Consider the following 20,726-nt stretch of genomic DNA (forward strand, 5'->3'; position numbering starts at 1 on the left):
AAAAGAAAAAAAAATTATTTAGGATATGATAATGTTTTAAGAATTAAGGTTTTCTTTTTAACTTTTAGACAATAAGATATAATAATATGTATTGTGGACCTAACATATGGACTAGAGATAATAAAAATATTTGTTTTTAAATTTTAATATTAAAATAAAAAATTATTATATATTATTAGGTTCGAAAAATCTCGATAAGTTATCGAACAAGGAGTTCGAACTAGACTCGAATATTAAACGAGTCTGCTCAAACTCGACTCGAACTCGATCAAAGTTAAGCTTAAGTCGAGTTTGGATCGAGCAACTCACGAACAACTTGACGATTTGTCGCTTAGTCGCTCTAAGCGATTAAGATAAATATTTCTTTTATAAATACAACCGAACTCCTCTATTTATGGTAGAAAACAAACGTCTTTCTCATGAACCTACATGGATTGGAGCTTAATCTCGATCTCAATCTAGACATCAAGTGTCCGATCGATTACACCGTCTTGATACTCACATTATTATATTAAAATAATTATATTTATGATATAAATATGTTTTCTTACCATTTATGATATATTTACTCTGAAGTCTGAATTTTTTATTATAAATAAATTATTTAAAATAAAATAATATTAATTTATATATTTAAAAGGGAAAATTAATAAAAAAGTAATAATATTTATAAATATTATATTTAAATAATAAAAAAAAGATATTTGTAAAAATATTTAAATATTAGGGTAAATAGGAGAAGGTGACTGTGAGTAGCATATTTGTCCTGTTTCTCTCTCTGTGTTTCTCTCTCTCTCTGCTGCGTGCGATCTCTCTCTCTCTCCTTGGACCTCGCCATATCACTTAGGAAGCTCTCTCCTCAATTACCCGCCTAAAAGATTTCCATTAAACGGATCTCGGTATTTCTTTACCTCCCTTTTAAACTCTCACTCGCTCTCTCTCTAGGGTTTCTCTTTCTCGCTATGTCTCTTCACTCTTCTCCCTTTCGCAGGTTCCTCAAGGTAACAACTCCCCGTCTTTCTGCTGGTTTTTTATGGGTTTCAGGTAACAACCGATGGATTCGTCTCTGGAAACTCTGGCTGCCGATTCATTGGAGGAGAGACCTGAGGGTTTTGCCGCCGCAGTAGGAGATAAACGGCCGCTGGAGAATGGGGAGACTGGGGAGAGCGGTGAGGCGTGCCTTGTTTCTACGAAGAAGTATAGGAATATGAATGGGGATGTGAAGGATGTGGCTCAGATAATTCTGGTGTTGTCGACAATGGCAACGATGAGAGCTGGTGAACTCCCAACCGATGCGGAGAAGGAGATGATGGCGGTTGCAAGGGAGAAATTGGCTAAGGTCTGCGAATGTTTTGCTCCCAAGGACGTTTTTCCTAACCAGGCAATTTTCACGGTTATGGATGATCTTGGGCTCAGTAAACTGAAGGAACGGAGGCCTGGAGGATTTGTGCCTCCAAAGATGTCAATTTCTGAGAAGTTATTTTTCGCTAAACAAAAGGTTTGTCTGTCTATATATTCTTAACGAATTTACATGTTGGCTGTCATGGAAAGTGTTGAGGTTCACTCACCCATTTAGAAATATATTTTCTGCAAACATCTTAGCAATGTGTTGTCTGTAATTGAGGGATAAAAAGCGGTTTAGGGTTTAGGGTATTAAAGTTAGTGGTTCAATTTAGATGATATTCTTGTACTTCGAGTGGCATCATGAAAGAGCCACCTTGGATGAGGTCAAGTAGTATATAATTACTTTTATGGTTATCTATGTGAGAAATGCAGCCTCTTTGAGATAATAAGGATGTTAAGGTATATGTGATGATCCTTGATAGATTAAGAGTACCGGATTGTTTGTAGTTTTTACTAATAGTTTGTTTTGCATCAGAGTATGATATAGAATCTTTGTTAAGATTTTTGTTTGTTTTTATGTATCACGGTTTGTTTGGTTGGCATTGTCTAGCGATTGCTATACACATTTTTGTAATTTTGGTAATATGCCACCGTGTTTTAATATTAAGTAGAGTTTGACAAAAAAAGGTTTACACAATGAAATGTAAAAGTAATAATGAAAAGATTAACTACATTCCATACTTTTATATTTACAGTTTGCCGCCATTTTCCGAACAGTTCCTAAATTTACTACAATGGACAAATGATATCTACTATTTGCACATCATGGTTTTGCTAATTGAAAGTCTGACATGGGGCAGATTTATCTTTTCTTTATAGTTTTGTTAAATATGCATAAGCAAAGCATTCATCTACAAAAGATTTAGGAGACAATTCTGTCAATTCTAGCATATGTTCCCTGTGTTTTCCTATGATCATTTCCTAGCTGTATATACACGCCATTCTCTCATTTTAACAATGAATAAATTATTTTGCTTGCTTTTCAGATGGAAAAATCTCAAGAGATTTCTCTGCAATCAGCACAGCAATCACAAATTAATCTGGATAAAGAAAGTTGCACTCCGGGAAGTATCCAACGCACTACAACTTCAGTTCAGGTTTCTTCAGAAAACCCTTCACATTTATCTCATCAGGCAACACCATGTGAGGGTAAGACATCTGTACCTTCCAATGCCACACCTTCTAATCTGACCGGAAATGGTTCTAGACCACCATCAATGCTATCTAAAGTCCAAAGGCAACATTTCAGACTGGATCCAAGACCTAATGGTTTGTCTCAGATGCCTTTTATATTTTTAAATGTCCATCCTCTCTCCAATTTTTTAGATTTTCTTTCTGTCAGTTTGTAGATGTGAAAGAAGTGCTCTTTAAAGACTAACTAGTTTTCTGTTTTTAATCTTCATCTTCTGATTTATCACTTTATAGTATGAGGATTAATTGTGTCATTTTGTTCCATAAACTTGCAGCTAATCCTGCTGGAAATCTGTCAATGCCAAAATCTGCAGCTTGGTCTCAGCAATCCCAATCTACCTTGTCATCTGGGTTTGGAGAAGATAATAGAGTGTTCATTCAACCTTCTGCTACAATAGAACAACCTTCTGACGGAGCTTATTGTCAAAATACTTCTCGAACTGTCTCGCAAGAGCTATTGCCAACTCCTCAGGGAACATTTTCACAAGGTGTAAATTTGCATCAACATGTGGAGCATATAACAACACCTCAAATTCCAAGAATCCACCGTGAAATTTGTATGATAGTTCAGGAAGTTTTACAATCACAGACTCCGGAGAATTTGATATGGACTCCTCCTTCAAGAGATTACATGAATAAAGTTTTGTCTTGTCATGTGTGCAACCTCACAATTAATGAGGTAGGTCATTTACTTGTTTGTGATGTTTGTGAGAGAGGATACCACTTAAAATGCCTTCGCACTTACAACCTAAAAGCAATTCCAAGAGGTGAGTGGCATTGTTTCAAGTGTTTGTCATTAAATAAAGGCAAAATGTTACCCCTAAAATATGGTCGTGTGACAAGAAATGCGAATACATCAAAGATGGGCTTTAACGCTGCTCGCACTCGGCCATCTCAAGAGAAGAAAGTAGGGGTATTAGCTGGGATGACCGTAACAGTGCACTCTTGTCCAGAGAAGGAAACAGGTACACCGAATGGGATGTTAAATCAGCAGAAAATAGTATCAAATGGAACTGACTTACAATGTCCACCTGTTGATGGCATGGATATTGATTGTAACAATTTGATATCTGATTCAAACATGCAGAACATGTCAAGCTCCGATTCTTTCTCTTCTTCTTCTGTAGGCACATTAGTTGAAAAAACAGTCCATAGCAAGCAAGACCTTGAATCTAAAAGTCTGCCTCATGTAGAACCATTAGGGAATCAGTTACATACTTCCATCAACTACCAGAATTTTGATAAGAAAGGACTCTCAAGCAATTTTGGCATTCAATTGGGTAGTATTAATAGTCATCTCAAGGTTAAGCATTCTGAGACATCTAATGGTACTAATTTTGGTGCAAGTGAACATGATCATGAAAACTTTTCACAAGTTGAACTTCTTGGAACATCTGGAACTTGGTCTGTGGCTGCAGATCATCATAAGTCATCTGATGACTTATATTCTATTGAATGGATAGGAGATATTGTTCAAGCTATTGGTGATCTCAACTATTACCAGTCTTGCCAAATAAATGGAGTTGTGTATAAATTGAAGGATTATGCTCTTTTCCGATCTGATGAAGGCAAACTAGTTCCTTCTAAAATTCAAGTAAGTGACAAGTAAATTTTACGTTCTTAATTACTGTGGTAATTCATTTTGCTGAAATATTGCTTTGCTACCTTAATTGTCTTTATTTATCTTAATCTGCTACTAAATCTCCAATAATTAACTCTTTCTTGTTTGAGCATTCCATTCATTTATTTGAAAAACTCAATACCTACTGTTCTATTATATACCCTGTACAATTTGTCAATCATTATCGTTGTTGTTATAGCATTTGCTTCCACGTCTACGGCCCAGCATAGGCTTATTCATGCAGGTCCCCTAGCTCTGAGTGTTATACTAAAGATTGGATTCAACATTTGTTAATTTGAAGTTTTATATTAATACACTTACTTTTTGACTATAGGCTATGTGGGAAGATAAAAATACTGGATTAAATTGGGTTATAGTTAATCTGTGCTACATCTCCACCGAGCTCCCTGCGTCAGTTGGTCGTCCATGCTCTTATGCAGACAACGAGGTAATATTTGAGTCTGCCGTTTACATTTATTTCCATGTGTCTGTAGTCATGAAATCAATCATGTCATCTTCTATTATCATAGTCAGGCCAAGGTTGCCTCTGTAATTGGAGTCCCTTCCTGCTTGGGCTACAAAATCCAATTCATTGGCAATAGTGCTGATAAAGTTTATCCTGATTCAAATGTCTTCCCACTTTATTTTTTACACAATTTGATATTTTTGTTTGGTTGCCACTCCATTGAGTTTGCTCCTCTATAGGCTGAACTAGCATATATTTGAGTCTTATTATGCCAGTAAGAATACAGTTTCTGCATTGAGCTTCACTATGTGTACTATACATACCCTTCTTTATTTAGGGCTACTATAAGTCTATAACTACTTGCTGCTCAACTGTAGGTTTACGAGTCAAATCATGGTGAAACAATATTGGCTGGATCTATTCAAGGGTTATGCCAAATTCTTCCGCTAGGCAAGTTTGAAGAAGAAACTAAAAGGAGATCTCATCTGGAGCCTTTGGCCAACAATAATTTACTGCCGATATATCTATGCAAGTGGGTACTCATTCTTTCCAATGTCATATTACCTGAGGAATGGGTTTTATGTATAGATATAAAATTACATGGTAAAGTGAACCCAGAGGACATTTTATTGTCATCTTTCCAATGGTTTCACTTGTTAAATAAGTTAGTTTCATTTTCTGGGGATTACAAATTTTTTTTTTGCAAACGGAGTTCAAGTTGCACCCAACATGTTGCTTGTAACAGATGCATTTTGGATAAAAAAAACTTATCTACATGTTGAATGAATTTGTATTCCACCTTTTAAAGTAGACATCTTTTGAAGGTTAAAAGAAATCATCATCAGGGAGTGTGTGTGAAGACATCAAATTTCAGTTTGAAACCTGGTTAGGGTGAGAACTATCAGAAGAGTAAATCTTCCAACATATACATTTATTATCTCAGTACTGGTTTTTCTCTAGAATACTTAGTATACTCATGAAACTAACTAAATTAGAGAAAATGTAATGCATTGTGTCATTCTGCAAGGAAAACCATACAAAATGCACTTGAAGAAGATTTATTGAATTTATATATAGCATCATAACTAAACAATTTGACAACGATAACTGAAGAACTTAAAGATACTTGAGAATAACTGATAAATTAGGATACTTTTCTAAGTTATATGTAAAGTCTTTGGTGTGAAATGTAAAAAATCCAATCTAGAACCCTTATCTGCCATCTATGTTTTAAATATATACCATTTTGAATATTTGCTCATGTTTTTCTTCGTTAATAGGTCAGAACCCTTATCGCAACACTATATTATTATGCAGTCTATTTATAGTCATTTGTCCCTGCTTGGGAAGTATGCAATTCTAGAATGCTATTCTAAGGCTAGAGTATGTTACTAAGTAAAGATAAGAATACATATGTTAACCATTTTTTTTCTTAAATAGTCATGAAGGCTCGAACCCATGATGTTGTGGCCATGAACCTTGCACTCTACACTGCGCTAAACGAGCCTTCTTAATCATTTTTTCCTCTTTACATTTACATTGATTAATATATGTGCTTAAATTTGGCTAAGCAATTTCAGGGTAATTCAAGCAAGAATAGCTACTGAAATTGCAAATTAACTAACTCGTCTTTGATGATTATGGGCTTTCCCTCTCCCTCAACCAAAAAAAATAAACGCCCTCAAATGTGCGTGGCCAAAATAACCCAATTTTAGACAATTTTTGGGTCTGGGTTTTGGATGAGAAATCGTCAATTATTTTATTTGAAAACCTTTTTTTTGTCAAGTATCTCATTTGGTTTTGTAGCTAGATGAGATAACATTTTAAACAGAACTTAATTAGACGTAGATTCATACATTATGGACGTTTTCTTGTCCACATCCGGACCCTAACTCTGACCCAAAAAAGTGTTTTCAAATAGTCCCTGTTGGTTATGTATGAAATGAATTTCATGCTTGAGCAACTAAATAAATATACAACAATGCAGTGTAATTTTTTTTTAATGTTTGCACACTTTTATGGTTAGAGACCAGGTACTTCCAGTCAATCGTTATCCTTGTATAATCTCACAAATAAGAATTTCTTCCTGACTAGTTATTGTAAGTTGACTTGGTTAATGTTGTCCTGAACTCTCTTTGAATGTTTTTTTAAAACAATTAGTTGTATTGGAGTGTTCATTATGCATGTATATTGTCTAATTAGAAAAGTTCATTATGGGGACTGGAACTTTGTGCCTTTTATTTACTAGAAAACTTCTTATTTTGCAGATGGTTTTATGATGAAAGGAAATGTGTTTTTAGAGATGTTTCCAGCTAGCTGATGCCAGAAATGTTTTATTGTCAATCTTACTGGGGCTTGTGCTGCAGCTGGTGGATGCTCAACATTATTTTTCATAATCGGTTAGATTCCTTGTCACTATGTTTTTGTCATGACCGTGATATGGGTTGGTTAGTAGGGCAAGAAGTAGTTGAGTAGCCAAGAGAATTAGGAAGGAAAATACTCTTATTGGTTAAATCATAAACTAAACCCTAATAGAAACCTTTTTAATATATATATATCACCTAATTCTAATTATGATAATTATAAGTCCAAACCCTAATTCAATATTTAGCAAATACTAATACTTTGTCTAATGCTAATTATTCCGAGTCTGACGTGGCTGCTTCCTATTGGTTCACTCTGTTGTAATTTCATCATCGAAGCATTGGATAGGTCCCATTCATCTTAGCCGTCTGCTACTATCGTCACTTGTGTTTCCATCTTAACCGTTGGTTGATGTGTAACTTAACCTTGGAAGATCTCTTGTATCAGACCGCCGCCTAATGTTTTCTTTACCATATTACTCCATTTCTATTGCATGTATCCTGCTTGTCTTTACTTCATTACATTTTTTGTCATTTTAAATGGATTACCTGATAAAACAGGACAAAATCCAGTTATCTAATTGAGTGGGGATTGACTCTGCACAACTTAATACCAGTTGGTTTTAATTTTTCCTTTTAGCTAATTTTGAGGATCAGAATTTTTAAAGCCTTAGTTCTCATAATGGAATCTGAGTATTTTTTTTCCGGGTAAAATATTTTCTCTTTCTCACATCTGCAATATATAGTTGCTCTGTGAAAACTGTGCTCTTCCTGAGAAGAGGTTTTATCTTTTCTCAGATAGATTCTACAAGGAATAGTCACTACTATAATTTTCATTGCTGACTTACCACATAAAGCCGAGAAACAGTAAGGAAAACAAAACTACATTCATATTTCTTAATTAGCCTTTAACATATCAAGAATTACTGTACATACCATTTTGTGAGTTTGCGTAGCAACTCGTATACTTTAGTGTAGATAGGCGGATGAGAATCATAAGAACGGCGGCGAGATAGGAATGACCTAAGCCGTTTAAGATGAGAATACCCGATATTTCGTATTCAACATTACGTTTCATACCTAACTAATACTATTTATACTACTAAATACAATTCGAGCTAATGGGCTTAGATCAGGCCCATTATCCACCTGCCACGTGACATCGAGTCATTTTGTTTTCTCGTTATGATATTTTTTTTTAATATCTACTGTATAAGAACCAGTAAGGAACATTGAGATTTTTTCTCTTTATATAAAGTTTGTAAGATTTTCATTTTATTTTGCAAGCTTTACTATGTATATAACATGTACTTCGTGTATAATATGATGAATGCCCATATGTTCAATCCATGGTCTATCATAAATGATGATTTTGAAATATATTATTTTCTTCAAACAGGTGGCTTGGCTGGCTATATGCTGGAGGAGAATCGAACTATACACATGTGGGCAGTCAGCAGCAGCAGTAGTCTTGTGTAATGTTGTAGCGTATTTCATTCATCTTGAATTTGATCTTCAAATATTTTATTAGTTCAGTTTGACATTGAATATTCTTTTTTTTTTGGTTCTTTGAAATATTATTATACTCCATCATGTAACATGTATAGAGTTGGACTTATTTTTTGCTCCAAAGACAGGCAGGGAATTAAAAGATATTTGTTCAATACATGTCAAAGGTTTCTATAAATGTGAAAACAAAAGCATACCAATATATGTTTGATTTGTTGCCTTAAATAGCTACTTATTGATTGATAACTCCCTTTAGGTGGTAAACAAGTTCCTTCCAGCTAGGTCAGTTGAGAATTCTTGATATAATCATCTCCTGTTGGATCAAAAGAGATTATATCAGCAAGTTCAGGCAGTTTGAACTGCACCCTTCTCTTCTTCTCTGCACCTGAGGAGTTATTGGCCTGTTTTGGGCTTGTGAGTCCTCTTCTTCCTCCTCCTCCCACATCATACCTACTGTCCATCTCCATGAAAAATCTTTTTGCAGATGTGATGGAGATGTAGACATCTTGATCTTGAACTGGAGAAGGGTGGATCCGATTGGTAGATGGTTTGCTAGAAAAGATATCAGAACCTTCTTCTCCATTTTGTGTCCTCTTGTCAATAACCGGGGATGCCAAGAGCCAATCCTTTAGGGTTAGCCGTTTTATATTATCATTAATTGAGTTCAGCGCATGCTTTTGGTTGTCTAGTTGATTATGCATCTTCTTCTTCTTAATCTTGCTGTCGTTTTTGTTGAAGAATTGGAAGTTGGAAGCCACTAGGCTTACGCTTGTCTCACGACATTCTGGTTTGGGCAGCCTAATTGGGCTATATTGTCGGGAAAGACACAGATTACAAATTCCCATTAGTTAATTTCTCCCGATAGAAGAAGTGTGTTTAGGGATAGAAAATCGGAAATGATGATATATATGGTGAGGGTATAGGTGGTGGGGGTGGGATAAACAATGTGAGGATGGATGGATCTTGTTCATAGTCTGGCTGTCTAGCTGGCCTAGTTAGTTTTCAAGAGATTCTAATGTATCTATTTGTGAATCTATTCTGGGATGTTACATTGGAGAGTACAACAAAATGAGACAAAAAAAGTATAATTTGTTTTATTTGGATGACAATTTCCTAGTTTGTTCCTTTTCAACTCTAAGCCTATGTTGTTTGTTGCATTTGCCCTCAATCTACTCACTGACTTGTCTGCCTATTCTATCCTATCCTGTCCATGACAACTGTCTGATTGTGGATTTTCTTCTCACAAGGAAACTTTAGAAAATTGTTGAACCAATCTTCTCAATTGGATATATATATATATATATATATATATATATATATATATATGATTTGATTACATAATACATTTATCAATTTATTTTTAAAATGGATACTTTTTTTTTTGTGTGTGTGTGTGTGTGTGTTTGGGCTGTGCTAACTCTGTTTTTTTTGGGTTTTTTTAAAATGAAAAATGAAGTCTATTATGAAAAAAATTATCTCAATTTCAAACATCAATCAATCTCATTATTCAAAACCAATCATCAATATTCATGACTTTCTTCTAACATATACAGCTCTCCATCCATTGACCAGAGTCGAGGTGCCATCCATTGACCAGAGTCGAGGTGCGATGTCGTGATTGCCTAAAAATTACAATAATGCCCCTATATGAAGCTTGTCGTGATTGCCTAAAAATTACAATAATGCCCCTATATGAAGCTTATCTTTCTTAAACCTAACTAAACACTTTTATTTATTTATTTAATTTCAAAAGTTAACATGACCACTTTTAGCATCATCGGAAAAAAAAAACATTTGGCCACAACTAGGAAATCTTTGTGTCCAGGTAGTTGTTCTGGGTGCGACCACATGACATGATAGATCTGTTGTCTCTGTATATAACTAACTGATTTACTAGTAATGAAAATCAATCTAGTATTTTCCAGTAAAATAATATTCGATGATAATTGCTGCTGCACAAATTATTATGCTAAGCTTTGCTAGTAGTCAGTCAGTCAAGTCTTCTTCTGAGTTCTGATAACAGAGGTTACGCTTAACATCAAAACCTATGTCTCTACCCAAGGCCATAAACCTTTACTATTATTATTATTATGGTGACGATGGAATGGGCTCGGTACCAGAAATATGTGACCGAGAATCCTCTTTCGAAATGGCAACATAATTCACCGGTGCAATTGGCCTGGCGCTATCTCTCCTTCCGTCTTTGTTTACAGATTTTGAACCGTTATTGTTTAGGGAAGACATCCTTCTAGGTGTTCCGTTTGCTCCATTTGTACTGCGTAGCCCCACAACTTTCTTATTGCCAAGTGCTCGACCCGGGCTTGGGCTTGGCTTCGAACCAAATATGGATTCCTGTTCCGTGTTTTGTTGTTCATGGAACTTCTTCTGATCCTGCAAGGGATTTTAGTTTTAAAGACAATAGACTCAACAAAACTAAAAGAGTGACTTCCTTGCTTGCTTACCCTTAACCTACGCTTATCTTCTTCCCTTTCGTGCCTAAGCATTGAATATTCATCCAGCATTGCAAGCAAAGGAACACCGTCGTAAGTGAATTTCATATCATGTTCTTCTTCCCATGCCCTTGTTTTAGCAACTAACGAGTCAACCAGACCTGCAAAATATTAAACCACCAATAATATATTGTATACTGTATAACGTGGTTAAGGGCAAGGGTTTGTTTGATCGACTCAATAATATTTTAAAACATTAAATACTAAGGATATTTTGATCATTTGACCCAACAAACAATGTTTTTTATTTGATATTGTTGCACTTACTTGAAATTTTGCTGACCAGAACCCGGGCTTTCTCAGCTCGTTTGAGATTCAGGTGTGCCCCTCTGCTAGCATTGTATCTATTATCATCCTGTTTCAAAGGTGTCATATATTATTGGAATATCACTTGGACAAATCATAGCATCTAATTATATATCAATCAAATACACATACCCTGCTGTAGTCTTCAAGCCAACTCTCTTCTTCACATGCTGACGTCCACTTTTCAACTTTATCCAATATTTCTTTTCTGCTAAGAGCTTCTGCCTTCGCCTTAACTATTTGGTTATCCATCTCACTAAACAATTCCGATGGTTCAATATTTCCAGTTTCAATCAGCTCTAGAATCTTTGTTCGTGCAGCCTCGGAATCAATCTCAATATGAGCACATGCAAATATCTCATCCAACTCGGCTTGCTTCTTGAAGGAAATTTCTTTCATTTTGCTTGCTTTTAGTTGATCTAGTCTTTTAACTTCAACCTCAGCCTTAATTTGCAGAAAACAGTTATGATCAATGGCTAAACAAAAGAGTTGTAAATCAACATATTTATTCGTGAATTTGAAATTACCTGTTCAATCAGATCGAGAGCAAGAGCTCCAGGAACAGTTACTTCATCCACTGAAGCTGATATATTACAGGTCACATGGTCAAACAAAATCCGATCTTCTTGAGGGGTCTCCATCAAATTCCAAAGATCAACTAGATGCGTGGCCAAATCTTGAAGCTGGTAGGCAAAGAAGATACATGTTATCAAGTTTCTTTCTCAGATTGAATGTGAAAGGCTTTCCGTGCAGACCACATGCCAATTATATTACTCATTTGTGGGCTATTTTTCAGCCAAATGAATGAATGGTACAAGTATGAATCCATAGATAACTTATGCAATCTAGAGTCTTTTTTCCAGCAAACATGTAGAGTATCATGACGGTGCAACAATAAACACATAAAGAAGGAAGTTTGAAATCAGTTTCTCTTTAAAAAAAAAGGAAGGATAAGGTACCTTTTGCAACCTTTGCTTCTTGTCACCTATTAGAGCTAAAACTGTCTTGGCCAGCCTAGATAGGGTATTGTTGCTAATGCTTTTTGATTGCATCCCCATAGAGTCATTTAAGGTTGGATGCACTTCAGTGATAGTACTAAAGAAATCCACCCCAAGGACTGCACAAAGATCGTGAATATTGCTTACAAATTCAAGCACTTTGTGCAACCTATCCCTCTGTCATAACACAAAAAACTAAATGTTGTTAAATTATCTATAGAAAGGGGGAACTTCCACTAATTGCATATTTTTTTACCTTTTCCTTTTGGAGTTCTTGGAGCTGAGACTGAAACCCGTCTAGTTTCTTGAGGGAAAGGTCAGATTCATCAATTTTGGGGCTCCCCAATTTTTCACTTGTCCCCAAAATTTCACCACATATCTTGTCAATCTGTGATTGCACATCAAGAAACTCCTTTATCCTCTCTTCTCTCTGTTTCAATAGGTGCTCCAAGGCTGGCGCTATAGCAGCAAGTTGCTCTTTAATGGATCCTGAAGACTTATCGGGCTGAAAATGTGTAAAGGACAATTATAAGAAGTAATTTATGACTTAAAGGACTTCCATTTATCCATCATGAATGAGATCACAAGTTCAATATGCAATAGGATTTGTACTTACAATACCAACACCAGATTTTTCTCCAAGGGAAGACAAAAGATTGCAGAGTTCGATCTTAGCATCTGCCAACTCTTGAAGAAGTTGAGCTCGTGATTTTGCAGCTTGGTCTACTTTCCTCTTATACACATCCAGACATTCCTGCTCTAACTGAAGAAGCATCTTGTCCCTTTCCTCATCATTTTCACCTACCTCATCCCAAATTTTCTGCAAGAAGGTATGTGTTACACTTTTAACATCTACTTTTGGGAATACGATGGGTCCAATTTTAACATTTTAATTGAGTATGCAGAAAACCATCTACATCTACAATTCCATGAACCCAAAATTGAATGTTAAAACATAGAAATTGACTAAAGCATATGTCAGCCAAACAAATAGACAATAATAACTATGAAATGAAATCAAACACACTGAAAGACCACAAAGAATTCCAAATAACTTGCCTGCAATCTCTGCAGCAGAGAAGCACAAGTTGTCTCCTTAAGAACAGGATATTGTTTCTCTACTGCTGCCATTCACAGTATGCGACGCCGACAATCTTGTCTGAAAAAAAAAGAACAATTGAAGATGAGATGCTCATTGCTTGACAAAAAGTGTAGACAAATAGTAACATCTGGAGTACATTTTAATAAGCTTTAAAGCAATCATTTATTTATTTAGTAATTACATAGGTCCCTCCTGGAATTCCTTCCAAAGACTGTTAACTATTCTTTTTTTATAGATTCTGCTGGAAATACATAAATATATTCAATAAATATGAACATGATTTCTAGATAAAACCAAATCCTACTCATTTAACAAAAGATGAACTAATTGCAAGAATCTTCAATCCAATTTCCTATCCATGAGAATGAGTTCTTACAGTGTTATCATCAAGCAAATGCGCATTTACAATCTACCTAAAGAAGTAAAATCCAATATGACATACATTTAGCGCAGTACAAATCTCGTTGCAACTATGTGAATGATAAATGCGAGCTCCAGCAAGATCAACAACTGCAACAACAACTAGAGAATTATCAGATCTTACAAATGCAAGCAATTCTGAGTACGGAAAGGGAACAAGTGTGTATAAGTTGAGTTCAAGAGCAAATTCAAAGTGGTAAGTTAGGGCTTACAATCAAAAATCCCTTCCAGATCTCACTAGCTTCAGCAATCCATTGTTTGATCCAAGATTGAGTGTGAATTTGAAGAAGAAGAAGAAGAAATGAGAATCAAAGAACAGAGAAATATGGAGATTTAAGCAAAATTGAAGGGAAAAGGTCGGTGGGGTCTCTTTATAAGTCGTGTCTTCTTCCATCGTATAATAAATTATAAAGCCCATTTTTCAGACTTATTTACGAGAATGACACTATTATTTTTATAGGTTTTTAATTAATAAAGGGGAAATTGGAGCCAATAACCAAAAAAATGAGTATATTTACAAAAAAAAAGTGCCTGCCCATAAAAAAAAAAACTTTTGGACACTTATTTTTTTAGGAAGAAAATGCCCCTTTTCGAAACGCAACCGGCATTCGCGAGATAATTTGTTTTAAAAAAAATTCGTCTCGCGAATGCCGGCATTTTCAAAAAAAAAAAAAAATTGTTTCACGAATGCCGGTTGCGTCTCGCGAATGTCGGGTACGTCTCGCGAATACCAGTTGCGTCTCGCGATTGTGAACGTCTAACGATATGGACAAAATCGTCCAAAAAGAATTATAATTGTCACCAGTACTTTTTTTTTTTTTTATATGCGTTGCACTTTTTCAAATAACTCATTCTTTAGTGTCATCCAATCAAATTTCCCTAATAAAGAGGATTAATTATTATATTGTTATAAATAATCACAAAACCTTAATTAAAGGGCTAACATAAAAAGAAGCACAAATTATAAATTATATATTGCTATTTATTTGATATAATAAGAAAAAAGGAAGAAAGGTCGCCATCCTTATAGTTGTCATTATGAATATCAATCAATCAAAAAACTTTTTATCTTATTGTATGTGTATGATTGGATACAAATAATTAAAAACAGCTATTTTATTACAATTTTTTTTATTATGAAAAAATAAATAAACTGTAAGAATCGTCTATATCCCATTAGTAGCTCGTTCATCAATATTTTTTTTAAACATAATAATCAAAATTTAGATTATATTGTGATTTTTATTTGATATAAGATAATATTTGGATAAGAATCCCATATTGTAATCTTTTTACTTAGTTTAAAGTATAATTATTATGTGAATTGAAATTTTGCTAATCATGTGAATTAATATGCGTTTTTTAAAGTCATAGATTAATTTATTTTACATTAGCTAAGTGAACATTTGATATGCTTAATTATAGGGATATTATCTCTTGATTTGAGGTTTAAATATTGCAACTACCCATTTTCTATATATTTTTTTAACCAATTCTTCTCCTTACCAAATTAACCAGCTATTCGATCTCTCTCCATATATATATATAATTTATTTTTATAAATAATAACTTTTAATTTTGTATAATGATTACATATGATTATAAATTTATTTGTACAAAAGAATTAATTTATTATGAATGAGATATTGTTGTGAAATGCAGTAAAATGAATTCATGAGAATCGATATATTACTCATCATTCCACTAATTATTTGATAAAATATTTAACTCAAAAAGGTTTGTACCAATAATTGGTTTATTTAAGATTTTTTTATAAAAAGAAATAGATTATTTAAATTTTTAATTGGGTAAATTATTGTAATGTTTTTTTTTTTTAAATATTTTATAAAAATAAAAGAAAGATATTATGATATTTTGATAATAAATTGAATGATATAATGATTAAAATATAAATAAGATGTTTGAATTTTTAGTAAAAGAACTTAAAAGAAAACATTGAATCAAGCTTTAAATGAATTAGAAAGTTTTTTAAAAGAAATTTGGATAGATATGCTTTCATAATAATTGTAAATTTTCTTATAAAGTTCATAATGAACATGTTTTTGAGTTGTTTAAGTTTATGTATAATATAAAAAAGAAAAAAAAATGGTGGTTTATTGACATGTTTTCTGGCTTATGTTTCTTTCTTTCTTTCATTTTCTTGAATGATAGTTGGCTCCTTTTTTATTATTCTTATTAGCATGTATTAAAGTAAAGTAAAGTAGATCTATGTTAGGTTAGGGATAAAGAAGTGGGATTTCATTCCAAAAAAGGAAAATAAAATAAAGCATGTTAGTCACCCACTAATTTTTTAATTTTCTTTCAATTTAATTCACTATTATTTATTTAATTTAAAAAAAATGATAAAAACAACATTCATGTAGGTCTTATTCATAACTTTTTATTTATTTTTTTAATCACACTCAAATACTAATTCATACAAGTTTGTCGTTAAGATTATTCCATAAAGATTTTTATTGAAAAAATTTTGCGAGTCAAATTTTTTATCCAATATCTCGTTTTTGGATGAAACGTTAATAATGGTGAAATTATAACCGATGATATGTGCATGAAAAATGTTGTATTATAGTTAGTCGTATATGTCAATAAGAGGTTAAATCGACAACTCACTTACTTTTGTATTGTCAATGGGTGACTAGTATTTGAAGTCTTTTATGGAGTATTACTGAGATTAATTGAGTGATGTCTGAGTCTTTAGGTAGTTGTTGAAAAGTTTGAATTGATGCAGTTGATATGGTAGACCCACATATTTGAGTTATCATCTCAATTATTCTTTGGTGGACTATCTGGTTGGAAAGAAATCATTGAACTTTTAATGATCGTAATCGTCTGATACATATCATTCGTAATACTATTATTATGATGTTTTCTGAGGTTCGTTCACGAAAGTCCAGTAGAGTCTGTCGGGGATTTAATCGTTCTTCTCGAGAATTTACGAGCTCGATAACTTATTAAGTATTATTTTTTTATTTTCATATCATGCTGGGTCGTCATGCATAATCGATTTTTTTTTTCATTTTTAATATATATTCACCTTAAAAAAAATAGTCAAATCTTAAATTACAATATGTCTTTATCTTGTTATGCCTAACTTAGATAAAAAATTATATACATTTTTTAATTTTTCAATTTCTTATATTATATTATTTTAATTATCTTTCAGTTTCCATTAATATTAATTTATGCTAATCACAAAATTATAAAATATTTTATTACATTGCATTGATCTTGAAAGAAATGTTACTGAATTGAAAAAGTTACTTTTAGCCTAAAATATATTTATTTATGTATTTAAGCTCTCAAGTCTTAGTTCCATTTTCAACAAGGGACCCTATTAACTTTAAAAAAAGTAATAATTCTACATTTGAATGGACCTATAAATTTCTAACCAGAGTAAATGAGGAACTATGTCAATCTATGCCAAATATTTGAAAGAGACGTATCAAAATAAAATGGAATTGCAATTCCTGATGAATTGATCGAAATTATAATTTATTTTCTTCTAAAAAATATGCTACATGTGAAAGATGGGGACATATGAACTCGGCTAAAAAATTATTTTGTTTTTTATTTAACTTGACATATTTTATGTTGTAAAAACATATATAATCATTTTATATTATATTTAAGAAAAAAAAATTAGTATTTAGATGCTATAATAATTTTTTTATTCGAACTTTAATCACTTTAACATACATGTGTGACTCAAATTTTAAATTCTATCATATAAAACTCGAACTAATCACATTTTTAATCATTTAATTATTTATTCTTAACCAAAAAACAAACAAACTGTCTTCTTCTTAATTATGTAATTTTTTTTCTTTAATTTATCAGTTTTGTCAAAAAGAAATAACAATTTTTTATATCTTGAACTTTTAAAACTATTTTCACCAATTATACATTTTTAAGATATTCAAACTTCATTCGGGTTTTTAACTCGTATATTTCAAAAAAAAAAAAAAAAATTTAAATACATATACATTCAAATTAATTACTCGTACACAAAATTATTTCGTTAGGAAGTTTTATGAAAAATAAATACAAAATCTATCTCTTAAAATTTTCTAAAATCTTTACAAAGTTTAAAAAAAAAATATATATTTTATCATTTAATTTACAAACGTGACAAATTAATTAAAAAACGAAAAAAAAAATAATACATTTAGAATAACAATACAGACGTTTTGTCAATTCGAGAAAAGTCTCCTAATAATTCGAGTATCATGTGATATAATTTAAAATTCGAACCCCATTAAATAAAAAGAACTCAAGTTTAAGCCTCAAACATTTATTAAGGTGACATTTTCATTGTAGTACATGCAAATAAACATGTCATTTAGTATCTATATTGAAATGGACAATCATAATTATTGATCATCCTATATTTAGGGTTGAACGGTTTTGTGTGACCTTAGTATCTATAGAAGATGATGACAGGTGTAAAATATGAAGATATTTGTAAAAAGAGAAAAAGGAAATGCATGCAAAGAGATTCTGGTAATAACAACCTTTGATGATCGATCTCATTATTCTTTCGTCATTGTTTCTTCATCATTAATTCTTCTTCAACAGCTATTTTCATTTCTTCATCTTCTTTTCTCTTTTTCTATCAATGTGAGTTTCCATTGTTATGAACAAGGTCGGTCTGTCTGTCTGTATGTCTATCTGTCTGTCTGTCTTACTCTGGCATTCAGAAACAATGTCAAATTATTCATTCCATCGTCAATAAAAGGATAAAGAGAGATTCCACGTAAGAATAATCATGCACAAGGATCATAATAGCCCTCGCTCACCATCAACACCTAATGGCCGTATCAGGCAACGTAGGAAGTCCAATGAGGTAATTAAGGAGTTTGTTCAAAGAAGCAGATTTCATGTTCATAATCAATTATCAATTATCAATTCTCTTTGTTCCAGATTCCTGCAGCAGATTTGAACGGAAGCCAGTTTCTTCTGGTTGATGATCGCAACAAATACAGATCATTTTGGGTGCGTGCTTATTCTTCTTTATGGATGCTTGCAGTGGTTGCCCTTATTCTCTATTTGGGTCATCTTTTCATATGGGCAACCGTCGTCATCATCCAAATTATTATGGCCAGTGAGCTTTTCAATTTGCTTAGAAGAGCTCATGAAGACAAGCGCCTACCAGGCTTCAGGCTTCTCAACTGGTAACAAAAACTATTTCATTTCAATTACATTCTTCATCATAACTCACCTTGTTGTTGTTGTTATTTCTTAGGCACTTCTTCTTCACTGCTATGTTCTTTGTATATGGAACCATAATCAAGAAGCAGCTTGTCAATACAGTAACTTCAGATGCATTCTTTTACAGAGTTGTCAGCGGTTTTATCAAGTATCAGATGGTTATTTGCTATTTCTTGTATATTGCAGGTTCATTTCATCAAAAATCTTATACCAATCTCTGTAGAATATTCATTTTCATGCATATTTCCTTACTTACAAATGTCTGAGTGGTTTTATCAAATTGTCCACATAATTGGACCTAATAAACTTTGAACAAAGTATTTAGGTATTTCTTTCACATAATTGTTAGCCAAAAACTCAACAATTGCATGTATCCTTAGTTGATCTATGCATGTCCCCCGTGTTTGGACTTTGAAGTTGCTGAGAATATAACTGTGCAACTCAAGATCGGACCTATGTTTGACAATTGTCCCTAAAGCCACTCTTTTTTGTTGAATCAAGATTTTCAGAGTCTACTTGTTTAGTTTGGATTTTACCCTCAAGCCTGAAGGTAATTCATTGTGGTCGGGAGTTACTTGTCTTCCCCAATAAATAGAGCATTTATGCTTCTAGCCTCTAGGAAGTTGTTTGGTCTATAAATTGGTCTCCCATTGTAATAGTTTAACCATCGCAAAATATTTTGAAATCGCATTTCTCTTCAAAAACATCTTCCCTTCTGATCAATTTTGTTTTATTCTGTTGCAGGATTTGTGTGGTTCATTCTAACATTAAAGGCCAAGATGTATAAGTACCAGTTTGGCCAGTTTGCATGGACACACATGATTCTTATTGTAGTATTCGCTCAGTCATCCTTCTTTGTGGTGAATTTATTTGAAGGGATCTTCTGGTAGAGAGAATTGGATTCTCATTCTTTTGTTTCATTTTAAACAACATATATTAACTTGTTCTTTGATAGCTCATACATTTTTCAGGTTTCTTCTTCCAGCATCACTAATTGCTATCAATGATGTAGCTGCTTATGTTTTTGGTTTCTTTTTTGGGAGAACACCTTTAATCAAACTATCACCCAAAAAAACATGGGAGGGGTTCATTGGAGGATCAATTGCAACTATACTCTCAGCATTTGTGGTCAGTATAGATTATGGTTTCCAATTTTTCACCTACTTTTCAAAATAAAATGTATCACGAGTACAAAAGATCTTAAACTCTCTTGTTTTATGCTTCATTGTATATAGCTGGCAAACGCCTTGAGCCGATTCCAGTGGTTGACTTGCCCAAGGAAGGTAATTTATTATGCATATACTTATCGTCTAACTTCTCGTTAATACTCCACATTCCTTGCATAGTAACTCATAAATTGCTATGTTTTATAGTTAATAGTTTCATTTCTTGTGATCTTAAAATGTTTGTTTGAAATGTTGCGAATTAATATCATCTAGTGTATACTTCAGGATTTATCAACTGGTTGGGTTCAATGTGATCCAGGACCATTGTTTAAGCCAGAGTATTATTCTTTGTTCAGTTGGGTACCAAATTGGGTAGGTTACATATTGTATCTTCAATCTGAGTTGGTGCTTTTCCCTTGAGAAGTAATCTATTTTGGATAT

General features: G+C 33.1%; 3 protein-coding genes across 4 annotated transcripts; 2 read left to right on the forward strand and 1 right to left on the reverse strand.

Annotated features, from left to right (window-relative positions):
• The first annotated feature begins 760 nt into the window (after positions 1 to 760).
• Positions 761 to 8,732, forward strand: LOC124938385. 2 transcript variants are annotated; one of them, XM_047478812.1, is made up of 9 exons: positions 761 to 899; positions 992 to 1,498; positions 2,391 to 2,673; positions 2,871 to 4,189; positions 4,551 to 4,664; positions 5,060 to 5,214; positions 6,950 to 7,081; positions 7,844 to 7,912; positions 8,445 to 8,732. In XM_047478812.1, the coding sequence occupies exons 2-7, from the start codon at positions 1,055 to 1,057 to the stop codon at positions 6,996 to 6,998; spliced, it is 2,364 nt and encodes a 787-aa protein (XP_047334768.1). In that variant the 5' UTR covers positions 761 to 899; positions 992 to 1,054; the 3' UTR covers positions 6,999 to 7,081; positions 7,844 to 7,912; positions 8,445 to 8,732. The 2 variants fall into 2 exon arrangements, with proteins under 2 accessions (XP_047334768.1, XP_047334767.1); XM_047478811.1 differs by lacking the exon at positions 7,844 to 7,912.
• Positions 8,733 to 10,453: 1,721 nt separating this feature from the next.
• LOC124940279 (65-kDa microtubule-associated protein 1-like) lies at positions 10,454 to 14,230 on the reverse strand. The gene is made up of 11 exons (XM_047480784.1): positions 14,103 to 14,230; positions 13,913 to 13,980; positions 13,428 to 13,527; positions 12,985 to 13,188; positions 12,625 to 12,873; positions 12,330 to 12,545; positions 11,898 to 12,053; positions 11,503 to 11,814; positions 11,332 to 11,419; positions 11,017 to 11,165; positions 10,454 to 10,945 (listed from the first exon to the last, which is right to left on the reverse strand). The coding sequence occupies exons 3-11, from the start codon at positions 13,497 to 13,499 to the stop codon at positions 10,643 to 10,645; spliced, it is 1,749 nt and encodes a 582-aa protein (XP_047336740.1). The 5' UTR covers positions 13,500 to 13,527; positions 13,913 to 13,980; positions 14,103 to 14,230; the 3' UTR covers positions 10,454 to 10,642.
• A 4,446-nt stretch (positions 14,231 to 18,676) lies between these two features.
• Positions 18,677 to 20,705, forward strand: LOC124939553 (phosphatidate cytidylyltransferase 1-like). Its single transcript, XM_047480016.1, has 7 exons — positions 18,677 to 18,754; positions 18,832 to 19,082; positions 19,154 to 19,305; positions 19,864 to 20,005; positions 20,091 to 20,247; positions 20,355 to 20,402; positions 20,571 to 20,705. Exons 1-7 carry the CDS (start codon positions 18,677 to 18,679, stop codon positions 20,703 to 20,705), a joined length of 963 nt encoding a protein of 320 aa, XP_047335972.1.
• Positions 20,706 to 20,726: the final 21 nt, after the last annotated feature.

The sequence above is a fragment of the Impatiens glandulifera genome, chromosome 5 (assembly GCF_907164915.1).
Source record: "Impatiens glandulifera chromosome 5, dImpGla2.1, whole genome shotgun sequence".
NCBI lineage: Eukaryota > Viridiplantae > Streptophyta > Magnoliopsida > Ericales > Balsaminaceae > Impatiens > Impatiens glandulifera.